The 16205-nt window shown below is 36.2% G+C and overlaps 3 protein-coding genes across 3 annotated transcripts; 1 reads left to right on the top strand and 2 right to left on the bottom strand.

Moving 5' to 3' along the window:
* Positions 1 to 9792: 9792 nt before the first annotated feature.
* Positions 9793 to 14223, top strand: LOC117787100. Its single transcript, XM_034625544.1, has 7 exons — positions 9793 to 10262; positions 10313 to 10446; positions 10519 to 10742; positions 11041 to 11618; positions 11683 to 11836; positions 13653 to 13866; positions 13932 to 14223. The coding sequence occupies exons 1-7, from the start codon at positions 9793 to 9795 to the stop codon at positions 14183 to 14185; spliced, it is 2028 nt and encodes a 675-aa protein (XP_034481435.1). The 3' UTR covers positions 14186 to 14223.
* Positions 11916 to 13297, bottom strand: LOC117788987 (ficolin-2-like). The gene is made up of 3 exons (XM_034627958.1): positions 13211 to 13297; positions 12168 to 13138; positions 11916 to 12104 (listed from the first exon to the last, which is right to left on the bottom strand). The coding sequence occupies exons 1-3, from the start codon at positions 13292 to 13294 to the stop codon at positions 11987 to 11989; spliced, it is 1173 nt and encodes a 390-aa protein (XP_034483849.1). The 5' UTR covers positions 13295 to 13297; the 3' UTR covers positions 11916 to 11986.
* A 247-nt stretch (positions 14224 to 14470) lies between the features above and the next one.
* On the bottom strand, positions 14471 to 16123 carry LOC117788988 (fibroleukin-like). The gene is made up of 3 exons (XM_034627959.1): positions 16111 to 16123; positions 15133 to 16028; positions 14471 to 15068 (listed from the first exon to the last, which is right to left on the bottom strand). The coding sequence occupies exons 2-3, from the start codon at positions 15927 to 15929 to the stop codon at positions 14954 to 14956; spliced, it is 912 nt and encodes a 303-aa protein (XP_034483850.1). The 5' UTR covers positions 15930 to 16028; positions 16111 to 16123; the 3' UTR covers positions 14471 to 14953.
* Positions 16124 to 16205: the final 82 nt, after the last annotated feature.

Raw genomic sequence — 16205 nt, forward strand, 5'->3', positions numbered from 1 at the left:
AAAAAACAAACCACATTTTCCGTTTTTCCGCAACACACACATATAAATACATACATACATGTGCTTACGTGAAAAACGTGCAGAGCAAAGAAAATCACACGAAATTTAACAAGAATTAAGTTGAGTTCTTCTAGATTTTTATGTGTGTTTTAGGTGCAAAATTATGCCAAGTGAGAATAAAAAGAAAAATGAAAAGAAACGTGGAAAGTTCTCGGAAATTGTCTATGCAGATCTATTAAATTGTACATAAATTTTCGCGGAAATCTACTTAAAGGTCTTATAATAGACTAATATTAATAATGCGGTTCAAGGAGAAATATTTCGTATTTTTAAACTGAAATGATTTTCATTTGACTGATAAAAAGGTGAACAGTAATAATAAAGTTTATCGATAAGAAAATCACAATTGATTGCAATTGATTTATCAATTATAGATAATAATACTACATTACACACACTCAATTACTCACGCATAGATATTAAGCGATAAGCAATAAGAAATGCAAAAGAAAAAGCGAAAAAATACTAAGAGATTTTCAATTGACGCTCAAAAACGATACGTGTGGCTCCATCTAGCGAGCAAAAGTTCCGATAAGTCAGCGTAGCGTCAAACGACGCGTCGCGACGTCAGCGACAACCGAGCAGCAGCGGCAGCGGCAGCAGCAACAACAGCAACAATGACAATTTGTTTAATGTATAGGCAATTTTTCATGTATTTTCTTTGTTGTTGCGGAAAATTGTGTTGTGTCTTCGCGGAAATGCTTAAAATTAGATTAAATTATTATTGTATGTGCATGGCATTTAATATGCATGTATTTGCGTTTTCAAAGCAACTCAAGAAAAGTATCTTAAAGATGCATAATTGATTTATGCTCAATATGCAAAGCACTTTGGCAACTTTTTCACACAATTTTGCGTAAAAGTTTTGTGATTTGAATTTGTTGTCGTGTTGACCAGAGAACCAAAGTAATAGCGACCAGAGAGGGGAGAAGGAATCATTAGCATAAATAAATATGCATTTATTTATCTTTTTTGCATAAATTTCTACCAAAGAAATTGCTACAGAATTGTCACAAGTGAATATTTTAACTCAATTTCTCTTCGCTCACTTCAACTCACTTGCTACTGTGGTCTAAAGAGCATGTCTACTCAAGAGTTTGCCTTGCTCCATTGTGCTCTTAAGTCTGCTCTTTGAGTGCTTAATTCAGTGGTGTGCTCTTGAACTCACAGCTGACGAGCATAGGGAAAATGTTGAGCAGGCAGTTGGTTTGAGTGCAAAACAGCGCACAGCTGATTGAACTCAAATGTTGAGCATTTGCTCTTGCTCTCGCTCTCTGAAAAGACAACAGCAACAAGGAGAACGACAGCATTTGACTTTGCAGCTGTTTCGCTCATCATCTGTTTTTCTGGCGCACAGCAGGTTCCCCGCATATCCCCCGCCCATATGTACCAGTGTATATGCATGTGTCGCATACATATGCATTGCTGTATACAAAGTCAGCAGTGGCCGTGCGCTGCAGCTCTGCCGGCGTCGCTGCTGCTACTCCAAACGCTCAGCGAGTATCTTGATTTTCCAACTCGTTTCTCGCAGTCAACGCGCCCCCCAAAAACACACATACACTCAAACATATATACAGATGTATGTATATATGTACATATATAAGATGTATGTTTGTATGTAATTTGCCTAAGGTTTTGTTGCTGCTGCTGCTGTGACTGTTTGTTGTTGCTGTTTTCTTATTGCCTGCGCATTGTTGCCGTTTTTCACTTACTTTGCTTGCAGAGCCGCCTGCAAACGAGTTGAACAGCGGCAACGTCGCTCTCATCTGTTTTCCACATATGTATGTATGTTTGTCTGTATGCAAGTATGTATGTGTGTATGTATTGCATGTTTGTTGCTGTTGCTGCGGCTGTTGATGTTTGCTTGTTTTCTTTCTTTTCAGCTCGCTTATTTATTTATTTATTTTTTATGTCTTCGCTGGCAGCGCAAGAGAGCCAAAGCCAAGTCCGAGTGGGGCCCGGCCGGCCTCAGTTGCTGTCGCTGTCGCTGTTTGCGTCGCAGTCGCACAGCTTTTGAGCTTGACTTGTTGTTGTCGTTGTCGTTGTTTTTGCTTTGCTTATGGGCAATCATCTGTTTTATTCTGTTTTATTCAGACACACACACATACACTGGCTGAGTGACTTGCATGCATGCATGTATGTGTGTATCTCATACAAAGTCATTTCTCTGTATCTTTTGCTTGTGTTGCATTCGCCCGTCAGCTTTTTTTACCATCAATAGTTCATTTTCTGCTTGGCAACGGGTTTTCTCTCTTTCTTTCTCTCTCTAGTTTTTTTTTTTAGCTACGTAAAATTTCATGAAATTGGAGAAAACGTAGCAATGATGAAATTACTGGACATACGTGAGTACCTGACGCGAGTTATCGGCGCCTCCATTGAAGACTCTCCCTAAATTCATCCGCATCCTCATGCTCTCTGTGGACCAGTGCAACAACAACACACACGCACATACACGTATTGGACACACAGTGTGTCAAGTAATTGTTTTGACAAACAACATTTATGATTTTTATCTTTAAAAGTAGTTGAACCCAATGGATTTTGTTTATTTATTTAAGCAAATGTAATAAAAATGAGAAAACAAAATAATAAACAATTTACGATATTTGTTTTCTAAAATATAAAAATTAAATCTTTTAGTTCTTTAAATCGATTACTCACTTTTACCCCATTCGACATTCCTCCTTCTCCTAATCATGCAAAACTCTTAAAACTCTGTAAGATTTGTGCCATAGAAAATTAGTCGAAATGAGAATGAGAATGTTGTTGTTGTTGCTACTGGTTTTCTTGATATATGTAAATACATACATGCATATGTATTTGTGTGGTTGTAGTTGTGCCAAAGCAAAAGAGCGAAGAACAAGATAGAGAGGCAGATAGCTGGAAAAAAAGAAAGACTTTATCGCCTATTATTTTATTTAAGATCTTGTGAAATTGTCACGCTGATTCAAGTTTTGAAATTTTATGGTATTTATTTATTGTATCTATATTTATAATCTATAAATATGATAACCAATAGATAAGCTATCAAAACAATAATCGTTCATCAACATTATGGGTTGAGTCAATAATCTGTATCTAGTATAACAAAAACATTTATTTTGAAAATAAATGAAATAAACTTGGAATCTACAAATATGAATCGACATAAAAAACGTTGTATTAAAAATGATCTAAGAACAGGGAGAAGTTTGAAAGGTGTTCCTTAAAGTAGAATATCATTAGATATAAAGACATATTACAAAAACTTATTTGTTTTTATAAATTTTAAATTAAATATCTATTTAAAAAAAAAAAACCATTATCCGGAAAAGTTAGGATAAATTAAAAATACCATGGGAAACTCTCTATATAAATAAAAAAAAAAATATTATATTATTTTATATCACAATTATCATTAATATCTAGGCTCTATCAACTTCTTTACTTTTAAGCTGTAAGTATAAAATTTTATTCAATTGATTTATATTGTTAATTTAAAATCGTAGTTCCAAATTTAAAGTTTAAATGAAATATTATAAGTGTAAGTTAAATATATAAATAAATATGTTTAGAAACAAAAATATAACTTAAGCACATTAAAGATTAAATTGAATTTATAAATTGTGTAACTGTAAGGATTTTAGTTGATAATTCTCACAGCAACGTCATGGTCATAAAAATAGTGTCACCCCAGTCGACAGTTGCCAGTTGTATCTGTGGCAATCGCAGACAGTTCACAACTTCCTTTCCAATAAGGGCAATTTATCAATTTAACACTCAACTCAACTCCCTGACGTAGTAAGTCCCCCTGGCACCGCCCTATGTCCAAAATCCAATCGCTAATCACCCTTAAAATTGCGTGTGCGCCATCCGAAACGAAGGTCATGGATTGAAGAGCAACTGATTCAATGCTCGAACCTGACTAAAGGCCGGGAGGTAGAAGTTGGGAATGGGGATAGAAATAGAGAAGGTGACGACCTGCATAAAACTAACTAAAAATAGCTGTCCCCAGATCCACAACCTTGGGTCATGTCATACTAAATCAATTAAAAAACTCCGACCGACTCTCACTACAAAATTGACCTGGCAACCAAAACAACAACAACTCTGAACCGAGTGTACTCATACACACATACATTCGATGCCCGGTTTTTGGGTACTCGAATCGGAGCGTAATTTATGCAAACAGTCCCAGTTTGAGTCGCAGTTCCAGGGCCAGACAGCGTTACACGGGAAGGGTCCGAATTCGAGTTGATTTTCCAAATTGATGACATTGCATCAGCTGAAAGTGTTTACTGTCATTCCATCTCCCCCCGACCCTCCAGCGACCATCCCTCTATACAATCCCTTTCCATCTTTTAAGTGGACTTTGCTGTTCCTGGTTGTTGTTGCTGTTGTTGTTCCTGCAGTTTGGCATCAAGTACATCTATCTATATCTGTAGCTCTACCTGATGCTAGTGCCATCATCGGCTACCTGATCCAGCGTTTTCCCAAATGAGCCGCAAATTTTCCACAATGAGTTACCCGTCGGGTTTTTCCAGCGTTTACCTTTAGAGAAAAAAGGTAAGTGTTATGAGTCGCCTATAAAGTAACCCGGATAATTTGTGACCTAAGGTCACAGGTCATCTTTTCCATAATCTGAGCATTATTTCGAGAAGTTTCTGCCAATGAAATGAAAGCAGCAATAGTAAAGTTAGAAAGCTAATAGGTTATTTAAAAATATAAATTTAATTATTTCTATCTATTTGTTAAGAACTTAACTAGTTCTGTAACTTTTAATAGCGATGGTAAACTAGACGATAACTAAACTCATTTTACACTAAAAACACCCCGAAATCTAAGATTTCACGACAAATTTTGAAAGAAATAATTACTGAATCTTTTTAATTAGTAAGCACAACGTGTCGTGACACGAGGCTTTACGTTTTGAAATCACTAAACCAAATTTTTAGTGACTAATGTACTCTTTAAATACTTTATCTTTCAACTGTCTTGGCAATTTTTCATATTTATTTAAATTTGCAAGCTGCCACATGATAATAATTGCTAGACTAGCGATGGAATCGTGTCGTGACACGAGCTCTTCCATTATGCAATCACTAAGTCAACAGTGTACAGTTTGCACATCAAATGTTTGCCTAGAACAATCGGACAAGTTATATTACAGGGGCAAATTGATGGAACCAAATGGAGCTCCTTATCAAATTTCAACAACTTGGACGACAAATCGTCTGACTGTGCACCAGATATTTGTTCTCCCCTCTCTCTCTCTCTGTCTTTCTCGTTCTATTTGTATATATATATCTCTAGATATATACAGTACTTATATGAAAGTAAATAGTTATCAACAGTAGAGCTAAAGAATATTAAATCAATATTTAACGGTGCTAGGGCAAATATGCGTCATATATATCAGAGAGAGTGTGTGTGAGTGTGTGTGTGTGTGTATGTACTGATTTTGTTGTGGAAAATGGAAATAGAAAGGGGAAGGGGAGTTAATTTTGCAAGGTCGCGTGTTTATCGCGACGCGTATTGCACTTGAGATATGGCGAAATGGCGTGGTTACAGTTCCCAGTTCCCAGACAAAGAACTTAGAGCCCAGAACCGAGAACCAGACCCATGGGCAACATGTCATTGAGCGCGTAGACAAAATGTCTCCACGAACATGAGACTTTTTGATTAGATCACTTAGAGAAACTGATAAGAAATGTGTGTCATTGACGGGCCTCCTATTCGTTGCGGTATTGCTAGGGTCTGCTTTATTTCTGTAGCTCTGTATATAAATATAGGGCAATATTCCAGTACCGATTTCATCATGCACATAATTATAGAACCCCTGGCAACAGTTCTCTTTCGATTCGCTTCGACTCGAATTACTCAGCTGTCTTTGTGCGGTTTTAGCATTTCGCCAGCTTGCGAGGCTTTTCTGTAGATTCGTGTTATTGGACACGTCATTTTAGGAGAAGCGCCAAGAAAGACAGAGCAAGACAAAGAGAGACAGGAAGGGAGTATTACCAGACCTATTATTCAGTTTATATAACCCATTCAAGTCAAGGTGACCCAAAATATTTGTTCCATGACTCAATATTTTAGTTAAACTAATTGCATTTCTTCGGCCTGAGTCTAAAAGACAACAGGTGCTATTCATAGGCCTGATTGCTATTAGTCATATTTTTTTACTGCGGTACATTATCGATAAACGAAATAATAGACTTCTGTTTAGTTTTAAATATTGCATCACTTCATTAGCAAAATTTGTGACAACTGCGAAATAAAGTATTGCCAATATATATTATAATATATAATTTTTGGAATTTCACATATTACTGAAATTTGGAATAAAGTGATAAGAGTTCTAAAAGATTCGATGTTGGGCTTGAATAATCATTTTATATCAGTTTTAACTAGCTTAGAAATGATTATTAAAACTAATGCTTAAATTTAAACTATTTTAATTAAATGTTGTATGCAGTTTTTCATTCGTTAAATTTGCCACTATCGATTCGCTTTATTTTAGTATACATATGAATCGTGATTTTTTCCCAACTTTGATGACATAATGGTGTCAACTCGTTTTTCATTTTGTTAATTTAAGCGTTTTTCTAGTTTTCATTTATTGACAAATCAAAAAAGAGGCTCGATTGACACGATTATTGTAAAACACATGGACAAAAAACCTGCCATATATATTAAAAGTTCCTGCTATAAAATACCCTGTACCCCTAAAAGTATGCCACAAAAAGAGAAAGTTCATAAGATTATTTTAAGATTCAATTACTTCTAATTATTCATAACGTTATAATAAAATGATCTATATATTTTTTATACCACAATTAGTTGAAGTTATTTATTTAAATATTTGTATAAATTTATAAAACAAGTTCTGGGGGCTTAAAATTGAGATATTATAAATATTTTTATAAAATTTACTGTCCATAAAATTTCTAATAATAATTAAGTATATTTATGGAATTTGATACTTAATTGTGGTATATACCCGTGCTTTCAATAGTTACAGGGTATTAAAATCGTTGGGACAACAACTGTCAATGTGATTATATAAAAAGCGTCAACGTCAGAGCGTCAAGTGAAAAGAAATAATCGGAAAATAATACTAAAGAACGATATATCAGCGAAATTTGTTTTTATCTCGCTGTTCAATTGATTTACATAATCAACAAAAACGCGCTTTATTTCTCTCCCCCCCTCTCTATCCTTTTCTCCCTCTCTTCCTTCATTCTTATTGTATTTTTTTTTTTTTGCTTTTTGCTTTGCCCCCCCTTTGAGCTGTTGTTGCTCTGTGCATTTAATTGAATGCTGATTAAGTTTTTATTCAATGAACCAAAATGTACACACATATTCTATAGATACGAGTACCCGTGTGAGTGTGAATGTATTCGATGTATTCATAGATTAGTCATTGATATTGACAACGTGTTCGCATTTGACTTGGCACATTTCTAAACGTGAATAATTTAATAATGCCTCATTAAGATAATGAATTTAGTGCAAACAACTCGATTGATTGAAAGACCTCTATCTGCTACATCGATAATATATATGTATATATACGCAAGTCGCATGATTGACAGACCTCTATATATTATTCGTTCACTTCGACTCTGCTACTAAGCGAATTTGAATATATGTAATCGTTTCTATGCTTGACTAAAGTATTTAGATACAAAAATTGGTTCACAATAAAAAACTTTTAAACTGAAATAAGTAGACAATTTAGATGATGATTTTATAAAATTTGTTAGCTTGATGACTGTTTAAATTAATCAAAGACTTGTCTAATTAATTTATCACTTAATTATAAATTTATGCAGAGCATCGGTAAATACAACATCTATTTTTTCTATATTTAAATTAATTTGAAACGCGTGCAAAAACAAGAGCTTTTGGAACCAGTTCATTTTAAATATTGACGAAAGCGTGGGAATAGATTTGTATAGAAATGAGCTCAGCATATGCTGAAATTTAAATTAGATTAACTTCCGGATTAAAAATAAAAAAGTGACAACGTTTTAAGCAGGTGTATTAATTATATTTAGGCCAAAGAAGCAGCTGTGAAATGTGCAGCAAAGGTGGGAAAACTGTTTGCTAGCATAATCTGTCATAATTTCCCAGGCCATGAAACTGGTAATTTCACACTTTGGTCAATTCGCATTAAATGGCCGAAGGAAACTTTAAACAGTAGCAGAACTAATCGATGGGTGAGAAAAGCATATAGACCACACCATAGCAGAAAATATCGGATCAACATGTGGATGTGAAGAACTCAAGAAACCCATAAATTATGTTGAAAATGTCGTCTGGAAAAACAAATGGAAAATGTGTCAATGTAAACAAAACGCGAGCTGAATTCGGCAAACAGTATTGGGAAAATACTTGTGCATTTACCTGGTTTTTGTTGGGTTTGATTTTGGGTTTTGGGTTTTGGGTTTGGTCTGTGGTACCTGCAGCTAATGGCTAATGGCGACCCACATAAATCCATAAAAACATGGAAAAGGGCAAACAAGACGACGAAGAAATGGAAATAATTAAATTGCAATTATGTGCAAACAATACGAAATCCGGAGATTCGGAAAAAGTTAATTACATGACAATAAAGAGCAGATACAGTGTCCAGTCGCATTGGCACTTTAGGGAACAGGGAACAGGTAACTGGTAACTGGTAGCTTGTTGCAGACCAGGTACATAAGACCTCATATAAACGATATCATTTTGCAATCGAGTTTAGTCTGTTGGCTTTTGAATGTCTTCTGTCTCTCTTAAGCTGACAATAATGTACATTTAAATGTGGCTTCTGGTCCGTCTCTTAATCGGTTTCTGTTTCTTTTGACTGATTCCTGATGACACGTCTGCTACAAAATCATTATCATGCCTCTATGTCTCTATCTCATTCGTCGCCAGCTAATGAAGACAGACAAACTAATTGGCTATGGTGTGATTATGAGCTAATTAGTCTGTCTAAATTATAAAACACTTAATTTAATAATACGAGTACAGAAATAATCTCTAACGAATTACCATTCCAAAGTCGAAATGTGTTAAAAATAAGTATTTAGTATTTTATTGGATTAAGTGAATTTTTCATCTAGTTTGAATGCAAAATTAAATACAAAACGAAATTGTTTCTGAAATTGATTCTGAAAGTCCGTTAAGAGAATCCTCTTTAATGGACATTTTTAAGAGCCAAGGTTATATCTCTAAAGTGAGTTTTTATAGTGAATATGAAATTTTAAGATAATATACGAAAAATTAAGATAGAATCCAAGTATATGAAAATAAAGTATTTAAATGTGAAATTGGGTAAACAAAAAAATAAATAAGCCTCTTAAATAAATTCCATAAGAATCGGATATAAAAATGATTTTCAAAGAATATAAAAATTAATCTAAATTTTTCCATCCAGAGAACACATTACAATAGAATTTCTAGTAATATTTAAAGTACTCTAGCTGTACTTAAGTTAACATTTCGAAATTAAATTAAATCACGTATCGTAGACTTTAATTGTATTAAGTAAAGCAGGTCAATTGACCAGTTGGCCAATTGGCTAGTTGACCAGGTTAGAAGTTGACTGACAGTTTTGGGTTTTTTTGGGTTCACTTAGGGTTGCGGCAAGTTTAATTAGATCTGCATACGGAATGTGGCAAGGAGTTTGGCATTAATGCCGCGATTGTTGTGCGTGTTGCAAGTATGTTGCGGTTAGTGCTGCTTGCCACATGGATATCTCTCGGCATGTCCAATCTAACGACTCCAGTGGCCGTGGATTTCTACCAGGACGAGCTGAAACAGTTGTTGCAACAGTTGATGTGGCAGGCGCAGGTGAAACGTTGCTTGGCGATCATCACAGATGATCTGCACTCAACGATCTATGATGGGGAATATTTCCAGGCAGTGTCGCAACATCCCAGAGCCTTCTACATGGTGCGTGTCAATGACAGCGAGAATCTGAACAAACCTCCCTCGCAAATGTTGCACGTGTTGCACGGCATCAAGTCGAGTGGCTGTGATTTGCATGTGATCACCCTGTTGAACGGTTGGCAGGTGCAACAGTTGATCAAATTTGTGTACAACAATCGTGCGTTGCATATGCAACACAAGTTTGTCCTGTTGCACGATGTCAGACTCTACGATCACGAGATGTTGCACATCTGGAGTGTGTTTGTCAGCACTTTATTCCTCAGGCGGCATCATCAGCAGAAGAGGTGAGACAGCGTTAAAGATTTCTTTGGAATAATCTCTGAATACCCTGTAGTTTCAGCATCTCGACCATTGCCTATCCGGGCATTCTGAGCGGTGTCCTTGTGCTGCAACAACTGGCCAACTGGTCGCCTGGCAAACGCTTCAATAAAAAGCTTCTCTTCAAGGATAAAACAAGAAATCTGCTCGGTTCGACGATAGACTAAAGGAGGTATTTTCTTGGTAAAACTAATCAAATCGTATTCTTTTCTTTCCTTTCAGGTGCTTCTCTAACTGTGGCCATTGCCGAGCATGAGCCAATGGTGCATCTAAACAGATCCACAAATACATACGAGGGTGTCGAGGTAATGATAATGGATGCCTTGGCCAAGACATTGCACTTTCAGCCCCTTTACTACAGTTTTAATAAGAGTAATGCAGTTGAATGGGATCAGATGCTGGAGGAGAACGAGACGCGACTGGAGACGGGACTAATTGGAGAAGTGGTAAGTTAGGGTACTCCACATTCCGCAAAAGTCTATACCACGCCAGCTCTGCTCAAGATAGGAGTTTATTTTTGGTGAATAAAGTTTTCTTTTATTATTATGTACAGTTTATGTGTTGGTTGCATTAAGATTGGATGAGTATTGTGATATTTATGGCGGTTTTAAGGCAACGCAAGCGCCTAAAAGTATGCAGTAATTTTTAAACCGTTGAATTTATTAACAAAACAAACGGGAATTGCTAATGTCGACTATGAGATATCTTTGTTAAAATTCTTGAACTTTTTTGAATTGTTTGTAGGCGCATCACAATGCCCGCTTTGGAATTGGGGATCTGCATCTGTTCCAGAGCTATGTGCAACATGTGGAGCTAAGTCTGCAGCATAGCGTGGAGTGTTTGACCTTCCTGACGCCCGAGTCCTCGACGGACAACTCCTGGCAGACCTTCATCCTGCCCTTTAGCGCCGGAATGTGGACGGGTGTGATGATGTCACTCTTTGTGGTCGGCACCATCTTCTATCTCATCAGCTTTCTCAATGCCTTGCTCCTGGACAGCAATCAGGCTTCCACCTTTTTTCACTGCCTCCGACGGAGTCAGGGACGTAGACGGGAGCCAAGAGATTGGCGACGTTTGAGTTTTCGCATTGAGCTCGGTCGCTATCGGGGATTGGGAGCTGAAGGAACTGGACGGGAACTCTTTGATGATTATGCCAACTGCATACTGCTCACTTACAGCATGCTGCTCTATGTGGCACTGCCCCGCATGCCACACCATTGGCCACTGCGTGTTCTCACCGGCTGGTATTGGATCTACTGCATCCTTTTGGTGGCCACCTACAGAGCCAGCTTTACCGCCATTCTGGCTAATCCAGCGGCACGGTAAGTCATGACAATTTCCTGTCCCTTTCACTCACTTATTATTTTGAACTTATCCTCCGTTTAGGGTGACCATAGACACACTGCAGGAACTTAATCGTGCCCGCATTCCGCCCACTACGGGCGCCATTGAGAACATACAATTCTTTCGAGAATCCATCGATGATACGGCTCGCGAAGTGGGCGCCAACATGGAAATTGTGGAACCCATCGAGGATTTGGTAAGTTTGCTCATACAATCATCAATTTTCTTTATAAGATCATTATATATTTTTTGGCATTAATAATAAAAAATAGCTATTTTATGTAAGATTGGCAATATTCTGAGCAGGCTGTAAACTTTATTTATTCAATTAGTTACTGTAGGCTACTCAATTTTTAGAAATCGGACGTATCATAATTTTCAGCTTTTTGATAGTGTGAGGATAATTGAAATATATGGAACTGTAACTATCTGTAGCCCGATTATAGTATGCTCCATGCAAGAAACTGAAAATACAAGACAACACCAAAGATTACTTTTAGGCAATGTAGATCTTAATTGAAACTTACGAGGTAACACAGCTTTCGTACCACCAACCAGCTTCTCGATAATGAGCACAGCTTCCCTCAGCCCAAGCATCGTTATCGGAATCAGATGTCGAGAACATCATATATGCATGTGATCGCAACTTGTCCTCAACATTACCAGAGAACTCACCCAAAATATTTATTCTGTACTTATCATTTTCATTGGAAATCCCAAATCGATCATATCGAGCGTAGTCAATACGTCCATCAAATCGCTCCATATAAATGTAGAGCTCATTATATTGGTTGTTAGTCAATCGATGAATCTTTTCCAGGCCCAGGAAAAAGTCGCCGTCATGAGAACCAAATCCTTTTCGAAATGTGGCCCAATCTCTGTTAAAACTCTCTCCACCATTCAATCGTTGCTCAATAACTATCCATCCAGGTCCAGCTGTTTGATTATCGCACAGAACATCGAATGAATCTATTCCAGGAACTTGTATTTGATGAATACCTGAAGAATCTCCAAATGCATTGCAACTATTGGGCTTTTGATTCTTTTCTGTCTTACTAAATTTTTCTACTTCTTTTTGACATAATTGTAAATCTGTCTTTTGTTTTGCTAACTTAATTAGATTCTCCTCTAATTGCAATTGAGTTGCTCTCAAATTGTCAGTATCAGTTTTTGCCTTGACTCTCAGTTCTGCAATCATTTCATCCTTATCAATTAGTTCTTTTTTAATTTGATCACATTGATCTGTTGATATCGCACTTGTAGTTAATCTATTTATAGTTGTTTGCTGAAAATCAATCTGAGCTTTCAATACATTGTTGATCGCTACATTTGAATTTTGTTGAATCAACTTTTCCTTTAAATCATTTATTTCTCTGTCTTTGATTTTATTTTGATTTATCTCGTCGTTAATTTGTTTTATATAATCGAGAAATGGCTTGACAACCACATACGTGTATGAGCCACATTGTTGTTCCAATTCTCGGTTGACTTTACAAGACTGATAAAGAGAAAGTTTATTTACTTTAAGCACTCACTGTACACTACTTTCATAAAAGATGTTCATGCTTACAATATCTTCCTGAGATGCAGTTGCATTAAGTACATTAATAGCCAGAATTAGGATTATACTCTTATAGAAAATACTTATTCTCATTTTCAATACTTGACTGCACACAAACCTGATGAAAAACAGACTAAATTGCGAATTCAAATCGTTACTGAGCTTAGGTCAAAAGATTTCCAATGAAATATTTACGTGTATGCATCTACATCTTTACATATGAACATCGAACTGATAAGACTGGAAGGTTATTGAGTGCATGTAAAACTTGCAATAAGGGCTTTCCGACATTGCATTACTCTGCAATCCTTAATAAAATGTATTATGTTTTAGATAAGATAATATTCTCTAAATCATTTTAAACGCGTGTCAAAAAAATGAATAAATTTATTTAACCAAGAGCAGTGCAACTTACACATTTATCAAATCTATACTTTCTCTCTCTCTATAGACGGAGAGAATTGCAAGAGGTCGCTGTGCATACTATGACAACGAGTTCTATCTGCGGTATCTCCGTGTGGCAAGTGAGGCACGTGGCATGGGACCGACTGCGCTGCACATTATGAAGGAATGTGTGATCCATATGCCTGTAGTTTTGGCACTAGAGAAGAACTCAGCGCTTAAGCCGCACGTGGATGATATAATACAGCGTTTAAGTGAGGGCGGTGAGAAGGAAATTTTCTATGTATATGTAGGGAATTTTTTTTTTAAATATTTTACTCCCTTGCAGGATTCATTGCCAAGTGGCTGCGGGATGCGATCAAGCGTCTGCCGGCAGAGGAACAGGCACCTCAGGAGGCACTAATGAATCTGACCAAGTTTTGGAGCTCTTTTGTGGCGCTTGGTATTGGCTACTTAATCTCGATCTGTGCTATTCTGATCGAGCATTGGCATTTCAGATATATTGTTATGCAGCACCCACTATATGATGTCTATAATCCCAGCATATACTACAATTTCAAACGTCTCTATCCGGATGCATAGATAATAAGAATAACAAGTTTGAAAGCTATCTATACAAAGTATACAAATTTAATAAAATGAAATGACAAATGGATTTCAACTCACATTCAGATGGCCATTCAGAACTGAAGCCATCAATCGACCCCTCTTTTATAATACCATACCATGACATTCCATAGCATACTATATATCAATTGGATAAAAGTGCCCTCAAGTACCCGCAACAGCAAATGAAGCAATGTGGCTTATAATGCTCGAGAGTTTTCCATAGTTTTGATCAAATTTTCTAAATAATAATTCACATTGTTTATGATTGCATGCACATTAAGCATTATTTGTTTATTACCAAACTGAAAACAGAAATGCTAAATAATCGTAAATAATAAAGCTCTTAAGTGCCAGACTAAACAGAAAAAGATATTAAAATTTACATTTCAAAAGAAAAGAAGAACTTTGAACGTATCACGAGACTTTTAAAAGAGGGGGAAGAACAATATATGGCAATAACAATCAAGATTTTTAAGTTGAATTCTCTTTTCTTAATTAAATCAATTGCAAATGGTATAATATTAATTTAGCAACTTGTGAAAACAAATAGTGTGGCAACACAAATGTGGCACACCGACTTCTGTAAGCCCTTCGCAGATAATTCCTTAAATTATTATTATTTGTTAAACTATTTAATGCAATAAGATCGGTCAGATAGAACGGCAGTAATGGCTGTTTAAAGTCTTAAAGAAATGGTAGCGCCAAACAGTTTACTATAATATAATATAATTTGCAAGACATTTAATTCCCTCTCGGGCGTATCATCATTTTAACTTTCTTCAGCGAAGTTTTGTTCTCCCAGAATATGCTTTGCTCATTTTGAACTTCAGAATTAAAGTATTTTCCATTTAAATTACTAGGAAAAAGTAAAAGAAATGATATTTAGTTTAAATAATATAGTCGTATCAGTTATTACTTACGTATTGACGCAATGGTCGTGCCACCATCCGGAACCACTAAAGATTGCACAATTTCCTTCAGGCCATTCGTCATTATCATTATCGAACGTGGTAAATTTCTTGTGCTCATGACTTCTCAATGCATCATACCTTGAGGTACCAGAGCATTTCCCCAAGCTGATAAGTCTGTAATGATCTTCCTCGCCAGCAATTTTGAAGTTGTCGTAATGGCCATACATGGTGGATCCATCGAATTTTTCCATATGAATGTAGAGATCATGACGACTGTTGGACGTCAACCGATGAATCTTTTCTAGACCAAGAAAAAAGTCACCGTCAAAGGAACCAAACCCTTTACGATATGAGGCCCAATCTCTGTAAAAATGAACTTTTCCATTAACTCGCTGCTGAATAACTGTCCATCCAGGTCCAGCTATCGTAGCGTCACATAGAACATTGAATGGAACAATTCCAGGAACAGAAATTTGATGAATATCCGAGGATTCTTCAAAGTCAAGACAACTTCTAGAAAAAGAAGTCCCCGCAATTGCTTTGTCCGTGTCCTTTAAATCCAGATCATATAATTTCGATTGAATGCGGGTATTACTTTTCTGATTCTTAAGATCATTGCTAGTCGTTGAATCGCTATCTTTGGTTGTCGTTCTTCCCTTGCAAAATCTTAGAGATTCGCGTAAATCTTCAACGTGTGCTTTTAGATCTTGAATTTGGTTTTTATACGAGTCGACCAGTTCCTGAAGTGGATCCAATTTTGCCCGTAAAACCATTGTTTCTGTATCTTTGCATTCGCTTTTACTCATTTCTTCTTTCAACTGATGTATATAGTCAAGCAATGGCTTAACAACAGTATACGTATATGATCCGCACTGATTTTCCAATGCTTTGGATGCTTGACAAACCTAAATATAGAATTTGTGCATGTATTATTGATAGCTATCAGTGACTATAATCAGACTAAGTATGTAGTCTCTTGATATTTACCGAATTTTCACCATATACTTCAATTATGCCCAGTAACGGGACTATATATAAACTAAATTGAATACAATTGATTTTCATAGTTTTCAATAGTAAAC

Source organism: Drosophila innubila (assembly GCF_004354385.1).
Source record: "Drosophila innubila isolate TH190305 chromosome 3L unlocalized genomic scaffold, UK_Dinn_1.0 0_D_3L, whole genome shotgun sequence".
NCBI lineage: Eukaryota > Metazoa > Arthropoda > Insecta > Diptera > Drosophilidae > Drosophila > Drosophila innubila.